The sequence below is a fragment of the Cervus canadensis genome, chromosome 2 (assembly GCF_019320065.1).
Source record: "Cervus canadensis isolate Bull #8, Minnesota chromosome 2, ASM1932006v1, whole genome shotgun sequence".
Classification (NCBI taxonomy): Eukaryota; Metazoa; Chordata; class Mammalia; order Artiodactyla; family Cervidae; genus Cervus; species Cervus canadensis.
Window position 1 is genome coordinate 51,542,937 of NC_057387.1, and position 19,936 is coordinate 51,562,872.

General features: G+C 38.4%; 1 protein-coding gene across 4 annotated transcripts in view; it reads left to right on the plus strand.

The window, feature by feature from the left end:
- Window positions 1–1,622: 1,622 nt before the first annotated feature.
- LOC122436717 (guanylate-binding protein 5-like) overlaps window positions 1,623–19,936 on the plus strand; it is a 24,160-nt gene continuing 5,846 nt past the window's right edge. Inside the window, exons 1-9 of one of the 4 annotated variants that reach the window (XM_043460739.1) lie at window positions 1,623–1,866; window positions 7,757–7,960; window positions 8,477–8,604; window positions 9,737–9,846; window positions 10,104–10,300; window positions 10,866–11,108; window positions 12,367–12,647; window positions 14,598–14,810; window positions 15,582–15,732. In XM_043460739.1, the coding sequence (XP_043316674.1) occupies window positions 7,765–7,960; window positions 8,477–8,604; window positions 9,737–9,846; window positions 10,104–10,300; window positions 10,866–11,108; window positions 12,367–12,647; window positions 14,598–14,810; window positions 15,582–15,732 (1,519 nt within the window). In that variant the 5' untranslated portion in view covers window positions 1,623–1,866; window positions 7,757–7,764. Of the gene's footprint in view, window positions 1,867–7,756; window positions 7,961–8,046; window positions 8,120–8,476; window positions 8,605–9,736; window positions 9,847–10,103; window positions 10,301–10,865; window positions 11,109–12,366; window positions 12,648–14,597; window positions 14,811–15,581; window positions 15,733–19,936 lie in introns of those variants that run through there. The other 3 variants (XM_043460737.1, XM_043460740.1, XM_043460738.1) reach the window with 3 other exon arrangements.

Consider the following 19,936-nt stretch of genomic DNA (forward strand, 5'->3'; position numbering starts at 1 on the left):
GTGGAAAGTGCTAACCCTCAAGTATAACCAGAGGCAGTTCAGATAAATAAAAAACTTTAGCTAGTGCCAAGTTTTCCATAGTGCCACCTATGGGAAAACAAAAGATGGGCTCCTATTTCTAAAGAAACTAAATATCCACTGACAGAGGAACTGGTAAAGGAGATGTGGTACATAAATAAAATGGAATATTACTCAGCCATAAGACAGAATGCAACAATGCCATTTGTAGCAACATGGATGAACCCAGAGATTATCTCACTAAGTGAAGTAGGTCCCACAAATAAAAATATTGTGGTATCACTTATATGTAGAATTTGAAAAAAAGGATACAAATAAACTTGCTTACAGAACAAAAACAGACACACAAACTTCAAAAACAAATTTATGGTTACCAAAGGGGACAAGTAGGGGGGATAAATTAGGAGTGTGCAATTAACCTATACACCCTACTATATATACAATAGATAATCAAAAAGGATATATAACATGGGGAATTCTACTCAGTATTCTGTAATAACCTATATGGGAAAAGAATCTGAAACAGCATGAATATCTGTAAAAATAAATAAATAGTTTTCATTTTTAAAAAAAAGGTAGAACCAGAGATACACACGCAAGCTTTACATAAAGATGAAAGGTGTTCACCACTTCAAACGCATCAGCATAAGAACCAATGACTCTTCACTACATGAAGAACAGTAATACTGTATCACACAAAGAAAATGACAGTGCTCCAGGAATTCAGAAAGGCAGTTCAATGAACTCAGAAATAAAATAAGTGAACAGAAGGAATACTTTGCCAAAGAGACTGAAACACTAAAAAAGGGTCAAATAGAAATTCTGCCGCTGAAGGACTCAATAAATAGGATAAAGAGTGCATTAGAAAGTATTAGAAATAGAGCAGACCACATGGCAGAGAGAATCAGTTTGAAGAGAGAAATCTAGAAATAATAGAGGCAAAAGTGGAAAGAGAATTAAAAAATGAGGAAATTCTGTAAGAACTATCTGACTCCTTTAGGAAAGGCATTAGGGTAATGGGTTTCCCGGAAGGAAAGGAGCACAAGGGAGCAGAGAATTTATTTAAAGACATGATAGCTGAGAACTTCTTAAGCCTGAAGAAGGAATTTGACATTTAAGTTCATGAAGCAAACTGTTTGCTTTGAATATTTGCCTGACTGACAAAAGGCATAGTTGCAAAAATCCATTTGTTGACCATTTAATGATATTATTTTTAAAATTCTTTAAAACTGTTTAGCATCTGGTTTATCTATTTAGGAAGTTTTTTTCTTTTTTTTTTTTTTCACTGAAATTATACAACAGTTTATTCTGTGTCAAACTCAGGTTTTCTCAGAAAAAAATTCTATCAAAATTTCTAAATATTTAGCAAGAGAGGACCTGAATTGCATAGGATGGCTGCTTCCTTACTTTGGGGTTATAATCACTGTTACTGTAGACTTACTGTGGTTTTTTTTCAGCTTTGAAGACAGTTTGGAGGAGGAAAGAATGCAAATGATTTCAAAGTTCTCTTCCATGGACAGTATACAGTTTCCTGGAAATCAGTCCAAATATATCCAAACCAAGACACTCCGTCTGGAATCATTTAGTCACTGAGTTTGGCTTTTGGTTTCAGTTTCCTTCAGCGACATTTCAAAAACCCCTTTCACTATGAGTTTCTGTTTCATATTCTAATCCTTTGTCCTCTGGCAGAGTGGGGTGAAGAGAAAAGAAATCCCTAGGATTGGTAAGGAAAAAAGATATCAGAAACCAACACAAATAAACTAAGAGAAGGAGCGAGAACTCAAGTTTTCAATGAAGCAGCTTTCTGAACAGCTCTAAAAGATTTCTGCTACTGAATTTACAGTTAAGGTAATACCGGGGGAAGGGTGGGAAAATGTTTGCAAGGGGCAGGATGTTTTAAAAAAGCCATTTATGGACCTGTGGAACAGTAGGAGAAAGAGAGGGTGGGACGAATTGAGAAAGTAGCATGACATATATACAATATTGTGTGTAAAATAGATAGCTAGTGGGAAATTGCTACATAACACAGGGAGCCCAGCCTGGTGCTCTGTGACACCCTAGAGGAGTGGGATGAGGGGAGGGGAGGGAGGCTCCACTGGGAGGGGCTTTGTATAAATATATATAAAATTATGACTGATTAGCATTTTGGTATAGCAGAAACCAGCGCAACATTGTAAAGCAATTTTCCTCCAGTTAAAAATAGTCTGTTCATGGTATGATGCAGCTGAGCTCGATGTGGACTGTCAGAGCCCTGTTAAAGGTAAATTGTGGTGATGTTAGCCAGGCAGCAGAATTCATTGTCAGTTCCTTTTGCTTATGGTTGAATTAGACAGGAGCATGTGCAGGGTCAGAGAGTGTGAAATGTCTTCACCCTGTTTTTCTTTCTTTGCCACCTTATGATCCATGGGGATTGTAACTGCCACTTAAACTGTCTTTGATAAAAAACCTGATTAAGATCCTTCAAGTTGCAGCCTGAATTTTTCAAGAACTATGAATTATTTTCATGAGAAACAGCATTGAATGAGATGTAATGTAAATGGCTTGCTTACATTAAAAACAAAAGAGAAAAAAGGAAAACAGTTGAATCCCAGAAAGTACAATGAAATAAGGCTTCACGAAAATGGCTATACATTTTGTTCCTAGTCTTGTACTTTGTTTGAAGATGGATTTCTTTGTTCAGAAAGAATCCTAAATTAATTAGCTTTGATTTCTTGACACCCTTTCATTCCTTAAGGCCTTTTGTATTTTGTATTGTTTCTGCTACTCTACTGATGTTACTATTAAGAATCACTTGATATAACAGTTGCCTCCTTGAGCACTTTAAACTGTCTGGCAATTTTCTTCACTCCTTGGAACTCTCTCCTCCTTTGAATGTATTGTTGTTGTAGCCACGCATTCCGGGAAACAAACTCACTCAGAAGGACAATGCAGACAAGGCAGAGTCTCCTCTTAGTCGAGGACCCCGTCCAGTTTTTGTGAAAACCTTATATACACTAAGTGCACAAACCCGCCTCCCCAAATTCCCTGAAACTAGTCTGAACTAAGGAAAAAGGAAGATACAATCAAAGTTAACCCGTGATTCATATGCCTTAAGCTAGGTAGTTAACAGTGGACAATTATCAATAGGCCTGTGGTCATACCCCAACAAGCATAATAGAATGTATGATTCTACTCGGTTACACAGATAATCAGGGTATTCTTCTAGGCAGCATGGAGAGTCTAGGTACAAGCCCTGGGGGGCCTGGTTTTCCAGTTAGTATGTCGTTTCCATACATACTGGGCATATAGCTCAAAGTCCACAGTCCGGCCCAAGAGGAGTCCTGCTTTCAAGATAGAGTCTATTCTGTCTGTTTCCTCCTTCATTATCATGGCACATACTTTGCACATCTCCTTCTTGTTTGATTTCCATTTTCTCCTTTATAAGAGTTTTTCCTCTACAAATTCAAGCCAAAAACAACACAAAGCAAAGTGAAGGCAAACAACAATAACAAAACCACACATCATAAACTGAGTTATGATAGCAGAGCAACAGTTACGCCTGGGGCTCAAACACAGTGAATCGGCAAAGATGTTTTGGAAGCTGGTTTATTTGATTAACATTAAAGATGCTACCCAGATAACATCTGGTGACAATATATAAAATACTTCCACTAGTATAAATACACAGCCCTAATGTTATTTATTAAGTGGCCTGAAAATTCAGTCAAATTCATTTCCTTTCTCGTTAGTGACATCATCTCAAAGCAAAAGATCTGGTAAGCTCTCAATATCTACAAATAAATTTTGATTGCTTATCTTCTGTTTTTCTAGCTAATTGTTTTAAGTCATAACTGCCAGGTCTCCATATCTTTCTAATCTAAAAATGATTGTGATTCCTGCTATAAACAAATCAGACAATAGGACTCAACAAACATTAAGATGCCAATATTGCTTTGGAAATGGGTTAAAGTAAAAAGAGATTTGGCCTTTGGGAATGTAAAATTACAGGGAATCCTCTCTTTTTGGATCTGGCTTGGACTGGGCATTTCTAGCTCCCATGTCCTGGGGCTATGTTATTTGCAATGGATCTCTTATCTGCTCCCAAGCAGTTTCTATTTATCTGTCACCTGGATAATCTCTGGGGCATTGGCAATTAAGGAAAGGGGGAAATGGGTCTTCACACTTTTTTAAAAGGGAATTTTCACTTTAGATAACAAGGGAATCCAGACCTTTTTATTGTAGGATATCCCTTTAAAAAAAGGCAAGCAGATGGTGAGATTTTAGCTTCTGTTGTAAATAATCACTTCTAAAATGGAAGATAATCATTCTTTATGATATGGCAAGGCAGAAAAGCAAGCATTTGTATACATTTCAGATAGCATTAAAACTGTTTTATCAGGGATTCTTTAGGTTACAAGAATTAACATTAAGAAATTAGAAAGTAGCTGTTACAGTGAAGGCAGTTTGGGGAACCAGTTGGGGTGTCAGGGATACCAATTGATGATTTTCAATGGACCATTCTGAAGAGCTATTAAGTCCAGACATACTAAACAAAAAAGAAAATGCTGTCACAAGAGTTCTCAATTGCTAAAAATGAATCAAACATATATATATATATATTTTTTTTCAAATATAACTTTTCAAATTATAAAAAGTGTCCTGAGTGAATAGGAAAAAAGGCTTTATTTTAGCAAGCAAAATCAAAATTATGAATAATAGAATTCAAGGAATCTCACACATATTTAGGTTTTTATATGCTTTATTCCATCATCTGAATCTTATAATGGTTAAGTGTTAAGAAAATATTTTCACTCACTTTCTCATTCATAAAATGACCACTCATTGAAGCTTTGATTGAATAACACATATTAATAGTTATATAAAAATTCTTTAAAAGTAAAGTTTTAAGAAGTAAACAATTACTATTTGCTAGACAATGGTACATAAGGACCTGGCAGGATTTAGTTTAATGCACTTTGGCTGGACATAGTCCTAAATGAGAGAAAAGCAGGTTGATATTGGGTAAAGGAAAAAAGTGTAATAGAACAAATAGTGGTCATAAATATTCAATCTGGGGATTCAGGGAGATACAAACTAAGAAACACAACCAAGACAAAAGCCAATGGAGAAAAGCGAGACTCAAACTAGCAGTAGTTTAGATTCAGAAAATGCTTTTCTATACATTCCCCAAATACTTAAGAACCAGTGGGGCAGTCTCTAGTAGGACTCTGAAGGGCCTCAGTTCAGTTCAGTAGCTCAATCATGTAGGACTCTTTGCAACCCCATAGGCTGCAAAACAACAGGCTTCCCTGTCCATCACCAACTCCAGGAGTTTGCTCAAACTCACGTCCATTGAATTGGTGATGCTATCCAACCATCTCATCCTCTGTCATCCCCTTCACCTCCTGCCTTCAATCATTCCCAGCATCAGGGTCTTTTCCAATGAGTCTTCCCATCAGGTGTCTAAAGTATTGGAGTTACAGCTTTCCATCAGGTGTCAAAAGTATTGGAGTATTACAGCTTCAGCATCAGTCCTTCCGATGAATATTCAGGACTCATTTCCTTTAGCATTGACTGGTTTGATCTCCTTGCAGTCCAAGGGACTCTCAAGAGTCTTCTCCAACACCACACTTCAAAAGCATTAATTCTTCAGTGCTCAGCTTTCTTTATAGCCCAACTCTCATATCCACACCTGAATACTGGAAAAACCATAGCTTTGACTAAACAGATATTTTTCAGCAAAATAATGTCTCTTCTATTTAATATGCTCTCTAGGTTTGTCATAGCTTTTCTTTCTTCCAAAGAGCAAGCGTCTTTTAATTTCATAGCTGCAGTCACCATCTGCAGTGGTTTTGGAGCCCCTCCAAAAAATAAAGTCTCTCACTGTTTCCATTGTCTCCCCATCTATTTGCCAGAAAGTGATGGGACCGGATGCCATGATCTTAGTTTTCTGTATGTTGAGTTTTAAGCCAACTTTTTCACTGTCCTCTTTCACTTTCATCAAGAGACTCTTTAGTTCTTCTTTGTTTTCTGCCATAAGGGTGGTGTCATCTGCATATCTGAGGTTATTGATATGTCTCCTAGCAATCTTGATTCCAGCTTGTGCTTCAGCCAGCCAGGCATTTCACATGATGTACTCTGCGTATAAGTTAAATAGGCAGGGTAACAATATATAGCCTTGACATACTCCTTTCCCCATTTGGAACTAGTCTGTTATTCCATGTCCAGTTCTAACTGCTGCTCCTTGAACTGCATACAGATTTCTCAGGAGGCAGGTCAAGTGGTCTGGTATTCCTAACTCTTTAAGAATTTTTCACAGTTTGTTGTGAGCCACACAGTCAATGGCTTTGGCATAGTCAATAAAGCAGAAATAGATGTTTTTCTGGAACTCTTTCTTTTTCGATGATTCAGCGGATGTTGGCAAGTTGATCTCTGGTTTCTCTGCCTTTTCTAAAATGAGCTTGAACATCTGGAAGTTCATGGTTCATGTACTGTTGAAGCCTGCCTTGGAGAATTTTGAGCATTACTTTGCTAGCATGTGAGATGAGTGCAATTGTGTGGTAGTTTGATGTTCTTTGGCGTTGCCTTTTTTGGGGACTGGAATGAAAACTGACCTTTTCCAGTCCTGTGGCCACGGCTCAGTTTTCCAAATTTGCTGGCATATTGAGTGCAGCACCTTAACAGCATCATCTTTTAGGATTTGAAATAGCTCAGCTGGAATTTCATCACCTCCACTCACTTATTCATGTTGATGCTTCCTAAGGCCCACTTGACTTTGCGTTCCAGGATGTCTGACTCTAGGTGAGTGATCACACCATCGTGATTATCTGGGTCATGAAGATCTTTTTTGTATTGTTCTGTGTATTCTTGCCACCTCTTCTTAGTATCTTCTGCTTCTGTTAGGTCCATACCATTTCAGTCCTTTATTGTGCCCGTCTTTGCATGAAGTGTTCCCTTGGTACCTGTAATTTTCTTGAAGAAATCTCTTGTCTTTTCCATTCTATTGTTTTCCTCTATTTCTTTGCACTGATCACTGAGGAAGGCTTTCTTGTCTCTCCTGACTATTCTTTGGAACTCTGCATTCAAATGGGTATATCTTTTCTTTTCTCCTTTGCCTTTTGCTTCTCTTCTTTTCACAGGTATTTGTAAGGCCTCCTCAGACAACCATTTTGCCTTTTTGTATTTCTTTTACTTGGGGACGGTCTTGAACACTGCCTCTTGTACAATGTCACGAAACTCCATCCATAGTTCTTCCAGCACTCTATCAAATCTAATCCCTTGAATCTGTTTGTCACTTCCACCATATAATCATAAGGGATTTGATTTAGGTCATACCTGAATCGTCTAGTGGTTTCCCTACTTTCTTTAATTTAAGTCTGAATTTTGCAGTAAGGAATTCATGATCTGAGTGACAGTCAGCTCCTAGTCTTTTTTTTTTTTTTTTGCTGACTCTATAGAGTTTCTCCATCTTTGGCTTCAAAGAATATAATGAATCTGATTTTGGTATTGACCATCTGATGATGTCCATGTCTAGAGTCTTCTCTTGCGTTGTTGGGTCTAGGACTTCTCTTGTGATGAAGGGCTTGGACTTATGTTACTATGACCCTTTTTACTATCTTTTTATATATTATTATTCACTTCTTCAGAAACTTAGACCATCTGGGGAGAAGTATGTCCACAGGTTGAGGAAGCAAAATGACTTTTCTCTGCTTTAAGAATAGAAACTTCAGTCTATCCCATGTCTGTCCTTGAACATCAGGTGACACTATGGACATGGCCCCATTGAATCACATGCCAGAACCCTTGTGCCTCATCGAGAACACTAATGGGCGACTGCTGGTTAATCTGAAAGCCCTGAAGATCCTGTCTGCCATCAGGCAGCCTGTTGTGGTGGTGGCTATCGTGGGCCCCTACCGCACAGGCAAGTCCTACCTGATGAACAAGCTGGCTGGGAAGAAAAAGGGTGAGTGACATGGGCAGAGCCCAGCCAAGTCCCTTCTGTCCACCCACACTCCCAGCATGCAGCACAGCAATGTGAGGAGAGGAAGTGAGAGACCTGGGAGGAATATTGAAAGCTAATGCTTGGCTCAAATCTAGCTAATGATCTTCTGGGAGATGAAAGGTAGAGTTCTGCTTCTGATATATCACCTCATTTTTTCCCCTCAGTATCTACTTAGAAAAATTACAGTACTTTCCAATTATAAGAAGACATCAATGAAATAACTTCTACATATGTAATTATAAGTGACTAAATTTTGATAGTATAATATTCTTGCAAAAAAAGAAATGTCAAATTTCCAGCCCTATGGTACATGGCATTCTTATTTATCGCATTCCTCTATTGTAATTCAGATCAATACAGAGTTATATTTTCTGCCATAGCCTCGCCTTGCTTTCCTTAAATGGTAGCTCACTTATTAAGGCAGTCTCCAGTTTCCAGATCCACTCCTCTATTACAGCGTTTCAACTCTCCCTGTAGGATTCTCAGTTGGATCTACAGTGCAGTGTAGCACGAAGGGCATCTGGATGTGGTGTGTGCCTCACCCCAAGAAACCAAACCACACCCTGGTTCTTCTTGACACTGAGGGACTCGGCGACATAGAGAAGGTAATTAACAAGAATTTCTTTTTGATCAACCTCCTCATCCCTGAACACTCTTTACACGGGGAGTTTTTTTTTTACTTCTACTTAACCAGGGTATACTTTTTTCCGCTTTCTGTTTTTAATAGTCAAATTTTAGAAACCTGAAGTGAGAAAAATAGGTGTGAAAGCCAGAATCACAATTGGGAGACTGTACTAATGTGGAGCTAGACAGTTAACCAAACTGAAGAGAGAGACAGTGCAAATAAAGTCACCGTCATAAGTCTGTCCCTGCAGAGGACAGAGGTTAGCAGTGGGCTTCAGGGCAGCAGAACTTGAGTTCAAATCAGGATCCTGGTACTTGCAGCTCTTAAAACTTTGACAAACAAAAATAAGTCTCCTCAAATCTCCTATTTCCCCTTTGGTCTGATCCATTTTATCATTTGCACAGGAGATGCACGTTATTTTTCCACTTCTATCTGGCAAGAAAAAAAGCCTTGATTTGTAGTACTTTCAAGTTTTCTAAGTGCTCCCATCACAGCTGACTCCAAGCTACCAAAGTGAAGTCACTAAACTCAAGGCTCAGAAAAGATGTACACAACCGGCTGTTATAAGCTGGTATGAGATGGCTTGAGCACAAAACGGGATCTTTCCCTTGTACTTCTCTTGTTTTTTATGTCTTTATTTTGCTTTTGATATCCCGCAAAATGATAAACCCATTTTTGCTTTAGTTTGTTTACCTGTAACATAGAGACAGTAGTTAAAACCTTATTCTCACAGCACTGAGTATTAGATAAGATCAGTAATGTGAACTTCCCTGTGTATAATAGTTATTCAATAAAATAGGTGCATGTATTATACATACAGACCAACTTTGTTCCACACAGTCGAAAATCTTGATTTTAAATCCTCTGATTACCTTCAGTAAATCTGACTATCGATTTTGCAAATACCTAACCACTTACAAGAGGGACTAATAAATTAACAAAATATGGTTTTATATAAAATTATCAATGCTAATGACAGAACTAAAGTTCCCATGTTTCTCACAACCATTTTAGTTTGTCCTGTTTAACATTTGTAGATCAAGGGCCTGTTTTTAGTAACTGCTCATATGGGAGCACCATGAGACATGACTGAAATTTATTCTGACTTCTAGGGCGACAAGACAAATGACACCCATATATTTGTACTGGCACTACTATTGAGTAGTACTTTTGTATACAATACCATGAACAAAATTGACCATGGGGCTATCAACCTCTTGCAGTATCCTTTTGTGGTCCAGGATGGCACCAAAGCCAGAAAGAATTCCTCCATTCACCAGCTCATGAGTCCTTGTGTATCAAACACAAAAATGAAAACACTGTGAACATTGAAAGAACAAGATGAAGTCCTTTTGTTTACTGAATGCAATGAGGACTTGGTTACAACCCAAAGAGAATATAAAAGCATATAAAGGCATGGAATTAAATATGGCTCAGATGCAGTCCTGTTTCCAAAAGTTTTCCTTAATTGCGTCTCAGCTATGTGACAGAACTGTCACAACTGCTCAGAATAGATACCTCACCTGCTCTTAACGGGGTAAATGATGCAGCTGACTTTGTGAGAGTCTGTCCAGACTTAGTGTGGACTTTGAGAGATTTCTACCTTGACCTGGAAGCAAATGGGCAACTCATCACAGCAGATGAATACCTGGAGAATTCACTGAGGCCAAAGCAAGGTAACAGACTCCAATTTTGGAAAGAGGGTGAAAAGTAGCACAAGAAGTTATCTCTTGTATGTTGCTGGTTAAACTTAGAGTTTCCTATATTTACTCAGCTGACTAAGTGACCATATAAATAATTAATACTATTAATTTAAATGAACTAATAGAGTCGATATTAAATTATATTATTCCCTGTTCTTGGAGCAAATAACTTTTCCATTTTCCTTTCCCTGGTTGATCACCTTTTAAGCTTTTGCTTAGGGTTTGTGAAAATGTAGTGACACAAACAACATCAGGGAGTGAAAGTGAAAGTCGTTCGGTCGTGTCTGACTCTTTGTGACCCCATGGACTATACAGTCAATAGGATTCTCCAGCAAGAATACTGGAGTGGGTAGCCTTTCCCTTCTTCAGGGGATCTTTGTAACCTGGGATTGAACCCAGGTCTCCCACATTGCAGGCAGATTCTTTACCAGCTGAAGAAGGGAAGCCCAAATCAGGTAGAGGACACATTTATTTGTGGGGAATAGATTAAAATGAATGTAATTCGATACTAAATAAATCCTATTTTTTCCCTCCTCAGGCACCAACCAACATTTTCAGAATTTTAATCTGCCCCGTCTGTGTATACAGAAATTCTTTCCAGTAAAGAAATGCTTCATTTTTGACTTACCCACTCACCAGAAGAAGCTTGCCCAGCTTGAGACACTGCATAATGATGATCTGGATCCTAAGTTTGTACAACAAGTGGCAGAATTCTGTTCCTACATCTTTAGCTATTCCAAGACTAAAACTCTTTCAGGAGGTATCCAGGCCAGTGGATCTCGTGAGTACCTTTTCAAGGGTTTTCCCTCAATTCAAAATAGAGAATGAGAGCACTGTTGTAATTTCTCCTTCCATCTGTCAATGCTAAAAATGCATAGTCAGATATTACCAAGAAAATCATAGATATCATATTTATTAAATATTTCAAAAAATATTTCTAGATGCTTTTAGTAATGCTTGCAAAATAAGATAAAATAGGAAGAATAACCTGAAGAAAAGGTCAAGTTAAAAAAGTTATGCCTATAAACGATCCACTGTTGACCTAGACTAACCCGCATGGGTTGGCAGCATTTGTCCCACCAATACAGTGGGTACTTGTTCAGTGCCACAGCCTTAGATAGGCAGAAAATGGGAAGACATTCATTGTAGAAAGGGAACATACTTAACATAAACATTAAACAAACAGATGCCCAGATTGTCTAAAACCCTTCAAGAAATCGAAGCAGACTTCTCAATCCAATTGTTCCTAAATATTCTATGTCTTGGAACTTTGTAAATTATTGTGTGTTAGTCAGTCATATCCACTCTTTGCGACCCCAAGGACTATAGCCCGCCAGGCTCCCCTGTCCATGGAATTTACCAGGCAAGGATACTGGAATGGGTTGCCATTTCCTTTTCCAAGGTATCTTCCCAACCCAGGGATCAAACCCGGGTCTCCTGCATTGTAGGCAGATGCTTTACAGTCTGAGCTACTAGGGAAGTCCATATTGTAAATTATTGCTACAATCTAAAGGGAAGATGAGGGCAAATGCAAGTAGGCAAAGGCATAGGAAGACAAACAGGAAAGTTCCAACAAAGAGTAAGGTGACCTGGCTTAATTTGCCTACTCTGTGCTTTTTTGGGTGAGGGTAACACTCACACCAGCTTTACATATTGAAGTGGAGGAGAAAAGGGAATTCTAAAGGGAATAGAAACCTGAGGAAGAGAGAAAGAAAGGGAAGAGTAAACAGGCAAACGGTCTATAGTATTCTAAATAAATGAATACACACAAATTTGTATAACCATCTTCTCATTGCTCAATTAGAAAGGGATGAAACATGGATCATCACACAAATCTTAAATTTTCTCCTTTGAACACTTTCCTTTCTCAGAGAATGAAATATCTGTCTTCTTGATCACATAATTTCCCAAAGGAACTTACTTGGGCCATTTAAACACTGTGCATAAGGCTGAATATGCTAAATTAACATTCTCAGAATTAGTTCAGAGCATGTCCTTTTTCTCTGCAAATAATTCAAGCATCTTTTCCCCCTGTGAAGATCTAAAGAACATAGTGCAGACCTATGTCAATGCCATCAACAGTGGGGATCTGCCCTGCATGGAAAATGAAGTCCTGACCTTGGCCCAGATTAAGAACTCAGCTGTAGTGCAAAAGGCCATTGCCCACTATGACCAGCAGATGGGCCAGAAGTTGCAGCTGCCCACAGAAACCCACCAGGAACTGCTGGACCTGCACAGGGCCAGTGAGAAAGAGGCCATTGAAGTCTTCATGAAGAACTCTTTCAAGGATGAGGACCAAGGGTACTGGAAAAAATTAGAGGTAATTAAGTTTTTTGCTATAGTCATGGGACTTAGGCACAATAAAAGGCAAAATGTTGCTATGAAATACAAAATGTGGACTTAAGAAAAACAATTTTTACTAGACTGAGAGATAATGACTATCACTTATGTGACCAAGATTTCACTATTATTCTGAAGACAAGTAACAACAAAAAGCTTATAACTACCCTGGACACTACTGTTATTGTCATTATTTAGTCTTAAGTCATGTCCGACTCTTTGCAACCCCATGGACTGCAGCCCTCCTGCCTCCTCTGTCCATGGGATTTCCCAGACAATAGTATTGGAGTGGGTTGCCATTTCCTTCTCCAGGCGATCTCTTCCCAACACAGGGATCAAATCTGCATCTCCTGCACTGCAGGTAGATTCTTTACTACTGAGCCACCAGGGAAGCCCCCAGACCCTATAGATTCTGAAAGTTTCACACACAGATAACTCATCTTATTATGTTATGCCCATAGACTAGTTTTTTAAAAAGCAATCTCATCCCTTAAAAATTTGTATTCATAAAGTATTAACTTTCCTTTTTTATTAATCAAGCATACAGAATTGCCAAAGGCTCTACTAAAAGATTATCTCCTCAGGTTTAATAGCATATGCTTATTATTCAGGCTAATTATCCATTCTACCTCCTGGAAATCCCAGGATCTGGAAATCCCAGGCCCAATATAATATTGAAACAGTAGTAACATCAGTTCAGCTCAGTTCAGTCGCTCAGTCGTGTCCGACTCTTTGTGACCCCATGAATCACAGCGTGCCAGGCCTCCCTGTCCATCACCAGCTCCTGGAGTTTACTCAAACTCATGTCCATCAAGTCGGTGATGCCATCCAGCCACCTCATCCTCTGTCGTCCCCTTCTCCTGCCCCCAATCCTTCCCAGCATCAGGGTTTTTTCCAATGAGCCAACTCTTCGCATGAGGTGGCCAAAGTATTGGCGTTTCAGCTTTAGTGTCTCCTTCCAATGAACACCCAGGACTGATCTCCTTTAGGATGGACTGGTTGGATCTCCTTGCAGTCCAAGGGACTCTTAAGAGTCTTCTCCAACACCATAGTTTAAAGCATCAATTTTTCGGTGCTCAGCTTTTCTTCACAGTCCAACTCTCACATCCATACATGACAACTGGGAGAACCATAGCCTTGACTAGACAGACCTTTGTTGGCAAAGTAATGTCTCTGCTTTTTAATATGCTATCTAGGTTGGTCATAACTTTTCTTCCACGCAGTAAGTGTCTTTTAATTTCATGGCCACAATCACCATCTGCAATGATTTTGGAGCCCCCCCAAAATAAAGTCTGACACTCTTTCCCCATCTATTTCCCATGAAGTGATGGGACCAGATGCCATGATCTTAGTTTTCTGAATGTTGGGCTTTAAGCCAACTTTTTCACTCTCCTCTTTCACTTCCATCAAGAGGCTTTTTAGTTCCTCTTCACTTTCTGCCATAAGGGTGGTGTCATCTGCATATCTGAGGTTATTGATATTTCTCCCGGCAATCTTGAATCCAGCTTGTACTTCTTCCAGCCCAGCACTTCTCATGATGTACTCTGCATATAAGTTAAATAAGCAGGGTGACAATGTACAGCCTTGATGTACTCCTTTTGCTATTTGGAACCAGTCTGTTGTAACATAGTAGGTTGCATTTAAAATTAGGGCTTGAGGCTAGAGATCTGTAGTCTGAAGATTCTATCTAAAGTAGAAGAGGCAAAAGAAAGGGGGTGTCCAGAGACTTCAAGTATAAAAGTAAAGTCACTTTTCTACAGTGTATTATCTATGGAACTGTTTTACTATAGGTTTGGTAGGAAGAATATAGTATTGCTTGTAGTCTTTGAATTCCCCCCCAACCCAAATACAGCGATTCTCTTTGTGAATCATTTCTAAAAATACTGAAGTGTTGGTAATACCTTTTCCATGGGCCTTTGTCCCCTTAAAGATGCAGCTAGTAGCCAAACTGAATTACTTTCATAAACGAAACTTGGAGGCGTCACAGAATCGTTGCTCAGCTTTACTTCAGGATATTTTTCATCCTCTAGAAGAAAATGTGAAGCAAGGGGTTTATGCAAAACCCGGGGGGCATTGTCTCTTCATTCAGAAGAGAGAAGAGCTGAAGGAAAAGTACAATCAGGAGCCCGGGAAAGGAATACAGGTATCCTTGATTTTATGTATTAATTATGGGGGAACTGTAGAGGGTCTTCTTTGAAGAATCAATGATGACAGACAGGAAGAATAATAGTGGTGGAATTAAACTAGACTATTGCCATAATCACCAGACTTTTATTACAACCATCAACATTCATTGCAACAAAAGGATGTTTTTGGATACACAGGACAGAATCCCAGTAAATGAACTAACCTAAGAAAATAATTCATTGATGCACATAAACTAAAGGCAAAATGTTTAAATTTAGTTGTAAGTATTAATATAGATATGTCCAATAGTTTAATCAGCTGATTACATGTAACAATGTAATCAATGTACCCCTTTCCTTCTTTCGTTCCTATCCAAAATCCAGCTTTTTCTGTTTTCCTCACCATTGACTTCATTCTCAGGCAGCCTCACCCCACATGGCAGCAAAGATGACACCGACAGCTCCCAGCTTAACTAGTCCTTCATGACCTCAGTCTCATGGGAGAGAAGATATCTTTTCCGGCATCCATATCAGTCTTTAAAACACTCAAGTTGCAGTATTTTCCCACCTATACCCAAATCTTCTGCATCAAGTGGCTTTGGGTACTCCAATAGGCCAGCCTGGAGCTTGTCTCCACTCCTTGACAGAAGAGGCTTGATTGACAGTTCCACTAAGTACAGGCTGAGCACTTCTAGGGAGGAAAAGATGCTGGGAAGAAAAGGAAATAAGGAGGTTTACAACAGTTCTAATCATTTTTTACTTCTGATTATATTTTTTCGGGTTCTTAGGCTGAGGAAGCTCTTCAGAAATATTTAGAGTCCAAGGAGTCTGTGAGTGTTACCATTTTGCAGACAGACCTTGCTCTCACAGCAAGTGAAAAGGAGATTGAAGGTGAGAAAAACAATGGAAAAAAAAAAATGCAACACAGAAATTCTACACATTTTTTTTTTTTTAATTTTTTTATTAGTTTGGAGGCTAATTACTTCACAACATTTCAGTGGGTTTTGTCATACATTGATATGAATCAGCCATAGATTTACACTTATTCCCCATCCCGATCCCCCCTCCCACCTCCCTCTCCACCCGATTCCTCTGGGTCTTCCCAGTGCACCAGGCCCGAGCACTTGTCTCATGCATCCCACCTGGGCTGGTGATCTGTTTCACCATAGATAGTATACATGCTGTTCTTTTGAAATATCCCACCCTCACATTCTCCCACAGAGTTCAAAAGTCTGTTCTGTATTTCTGTGTCTCTTTTTCTGTTTTGCATATAGGGTTATCGTTACCATCTTTCTAAATTCCATATATATGTGTTAGTATGCTGTAATGTTCTTTATCTTTCTGGCTTACTTCACTCTGTATAAGGGGCTCCAGCTTCATCCATCTCATTAGGACTGGTTCAAATGAATTCTTTTTAATGGCTGAGTAATATTCCATGGTGTACATGTACCACAGCTTCCTTATCCATTCATCTGCTGATGGGCATCTAGGTTGCTTCCATGTCCTGGCTATTATAAACAGTGCTGCGATGAACATTGGGGTGCACGTGTCTCTTTCAGATCTGGTTTCCTCAGTGTGTATGCCCAGAAGTGGGATTGCTGGGTCATATGGCAGTTCTATTCCAGTTTTTTAAGGAATCTCCACACTGTTCTCCATAGTGGCTGTACTAGTTTGCATTCCCACCAACAGTGTAAGAGGGTTCCCTTTTCTCCACACTCTCTCCAGCATTTATTGCTGTAGACTTTTGGATAGCAGCCATCCTGACTGGTGTGTATGGTACCTCATTGTGGTTTTGATTTGCATTTCTCTGATAATGAGTGATGTTGAGCATCCTTTTCATGTGTTTGTTAGCCATCTGTATGTCTTCTTTGGAGAAATGTCTGTTTAGTTCTTTGGCCCATTTTTTGATTGGGTCATTTATTTTTCTGGAATTGAGCTGCAGGAGTTGCTTGTATATTTTTGAGATTAATCCTTTGTCTGTTTCTTCATTTGCTATTATTTTCTCCCAATCTGAGGCTGTCTTTTCACCTTACTTATAGTTTCCTTTGTAGTGCAAAAGCTTTAAGTTTCATTAGGTCCCATTTGTTTATTTTTGCTTTTATTTCCAATATTCTGGGAGGTGGGTCATAGAGGATCTGGCTGTGATTTATGTCGGAGAGTGTTTTGCCTATGTTCTCCTCTAGGAGTTTTATAGTTTCTGGTCTTACATTTAGATCTTAATCCATTTTGAGTTTATTTTTGTGTATGGTGTTAGAAAGTGTTCTAGTTTCATTCTTTTACAAGTGGTTGACCAGTTTTCCCAGCACCACTTGTTAAAGAAATTGTCTTTTCTCCATTGTATATCCTTGCCTCCTTTGTCAAAGATAAGGTGTCCATAGGTTCGTGGATTTATCTCTGGGCTTTCTATTCTGTTCCATTGGTCTATATTTCTGTCTTTGTGCCAGTACCACACTGTCTTGATGACTGTGGCTTTGTAGTAGAGTCTGAAGTCAGGCAGGTTGATTCCTTCAGTTCCATTCTTCTTTCTCAAGATTACTTTGGCTATTCGAGGTTTTTTGTATTTCCATACAAATTGTGAAATTCTTTGGTCTAGTTCTGTGAAAAATACCGTTGGTAGCTTGATAGGGATTGCATTGAATCTATAGATTGGCTTTGGGTAGAATAGCCATTTTGACAATATTGATTCTTCCAATCCAGGAACACGGTATGTTTCTCCATCTGTTTGTGTCCTCTTTGATTTCTTTCATCAGTGTTTTATAGTTTTCTATGTATAGATCTTTTGTTTCTTTAGGTAGATATATTCCTAAGTATTTTAATTCTTTTGTTGGCATGGTGAATGGTATTGTTTCCTTAAATTTCTCTTCTGTTTTTTCATTGTTGTATATAGGAGTGCAAGGGTTTTCTGTGTGTAATTTTATATCTGCAACTTTACTATAATCATTGATTAGTTCTAGTAATTTTCTGGTAGAGTCTTTAGGGTTTTCTATCTAGAGGATCATGTCATCTGCAAACAGCCAGAGTTTCACTTCTTCTTTTCCTATCTGGATTCCTTTTACTTCTTTTTCTGCTCTGATTGCTGTGGCCAAAACTTCCAACACTATGTTGAATAGTAGTGGTGAGAGTGGGCACCCTTGTCTTGTTCCTGATTTCAGGGGAAATGCTTTCAATTTTTCACCATTGAGGGTGATGCTTGCTGTGGGTTTGTCATATATAGCTTTTATTATGTTGAGGTATGTTCCTTCTATCCTGCTTTTTGGAGAGTTTTAATCATAAATGAGTGTTGAATTTTGTCAAAGGCTTTCTCTGCATCTATTGAGATAATCATATGGTTTTTAACTTTCAATTTGTTAATGTGGTGTATTACATTGATTGATTTGCGGATATTAAAGAATCCTTGCATTCCTGGGATAAAGCCCACTTGGTCATGGTGTATGATTTTTTTAATATGTTGTTGGATTCTGTTTGCTAGAATTTTGTTAAGGATTTTTGCATCTATGTTCATCAGTGATATTGGCCTGTAGTTTTCTTTTTTTGTGGCATCTTTGTCTGGTTTTGGAATTAGGGTGATGGTGGCCTCATAGAATGAGTTTGGAAGTTTACCTTCTTCTGCAATTTTCTGGAAGAGTTTGAGTAAGGTAGTGTTAGCTCTTCTCTAAATTTTTGGTAGAATTCGCTGGAAGCCATCTGGTCCTGGGCTTTTGTTTGCTGAAGATTTGATTACGTTTCGATTTCCTTGCCTGTGATGGGTCTGTTAAGATCTTCTATTTCTTCGATGGTTCAGTTTTGGAAATTATACTTTCTAAGAATTTGTCCATTTCATCCAAGTTGTCCATTTTTTGGCATAGAGCTGCTTGGTAGTAGTCTCTTTAATGATCGCTTTGTATTTCAGTGTTTGTCCTGGTTGTGATCTCTCCATTTTCATTTCTAATTTTGTTATTTGGTTCTTCTCTCTTTGTTTCTTAATGAGTCTTGCTAATGGTTTGTCAATTTTGTTTATTTTTTCAAAAAACCAGCTTTTAGCTTTGTTGATTTTTGCTATGGTCTCTTTAGTTTCTTTTCCATTTATTTCTGCCCTGATTTTTAAGATTTCTTTCCTTCTGCTAACCCTGGGGTTCTTCATTTCTTCCTTCTCTAATTGCTTTAGGTGTAGAGTTAGGTTATTTATTTGGCTTTTTTCTTGTTTCTTGATGTAAGCCTGTAATGCTATGAACCTTCCCCTTAGCACTGCTTTTACAGTGTCCCATAGGTTTTGGGTTGTTGTGTTTTCATTTTCATTCATTTCTATACATATTTTGATTTCTTTTTTGATTTCTTCTATGATTTGTTGGTTATTCAGAAGTGTGTTATTTAGCCTCCATGTGTTTGAATTTTTTACAATTTTTTTCCTGTAATTGAGATCTAATCTTACTGCACTGTGGGTCAGAAAATGAGATGGAATGATTTCATTTTTTTTGAATTTTCCAAGACTAGATTTATGGCCCAGGATGTGATCTATTCTGGAGAAGGTTCCGTGTGCACTTGAGAAAAAGGTGAAGTTGCTTGTTTTGGGGTGAAATGTCCTATAGATATCAATTAGGTCTAGCTGGTCCATTGTGTCATTTAAAGTTTGTGTTTTCTTGTTAATTTTCTGTTTAGTTGATCTATCCATAGTTGTGAGTGGGGTATTAAAGTCTCCCACTATTATAGTGGTTACTATTAATTTCCTCTTTATACTCGTTAGTGTTTTGCCGTACATATGGCGGTGGCTTCCTATGTTGGTGCATATATATTTGTAATTGTTATATCTTCTTCTTGGATTGATCCTTTGATCATTATGTAGTGTCCTTCTTTGTCTCTTTTCACATCCTTTATTTGAAAGTCTATTTTATCTGATATGAGTATTGCGACTCCTGCTTTCTTTTGGTCTCCGTTTGCGTGAAATATTTTTTTCCAGCCCTTCACTTTAGTCTGTATGTGTCTCTTGTTTTGAGTGGGGTCCTCTATGTAGACAGCATATAGGGGTCTTGTTTTTGTATCCCCATCCACCAATCTTTGTCTTTTGGTTGGGGCATCAACCCATTACATTTAAGGAATTATTGATGGGTGGTCCCGTTGCCATTTACTTTGTCCGTTTTGGGTTCACGTTTATCAACCTTTCCCTGCA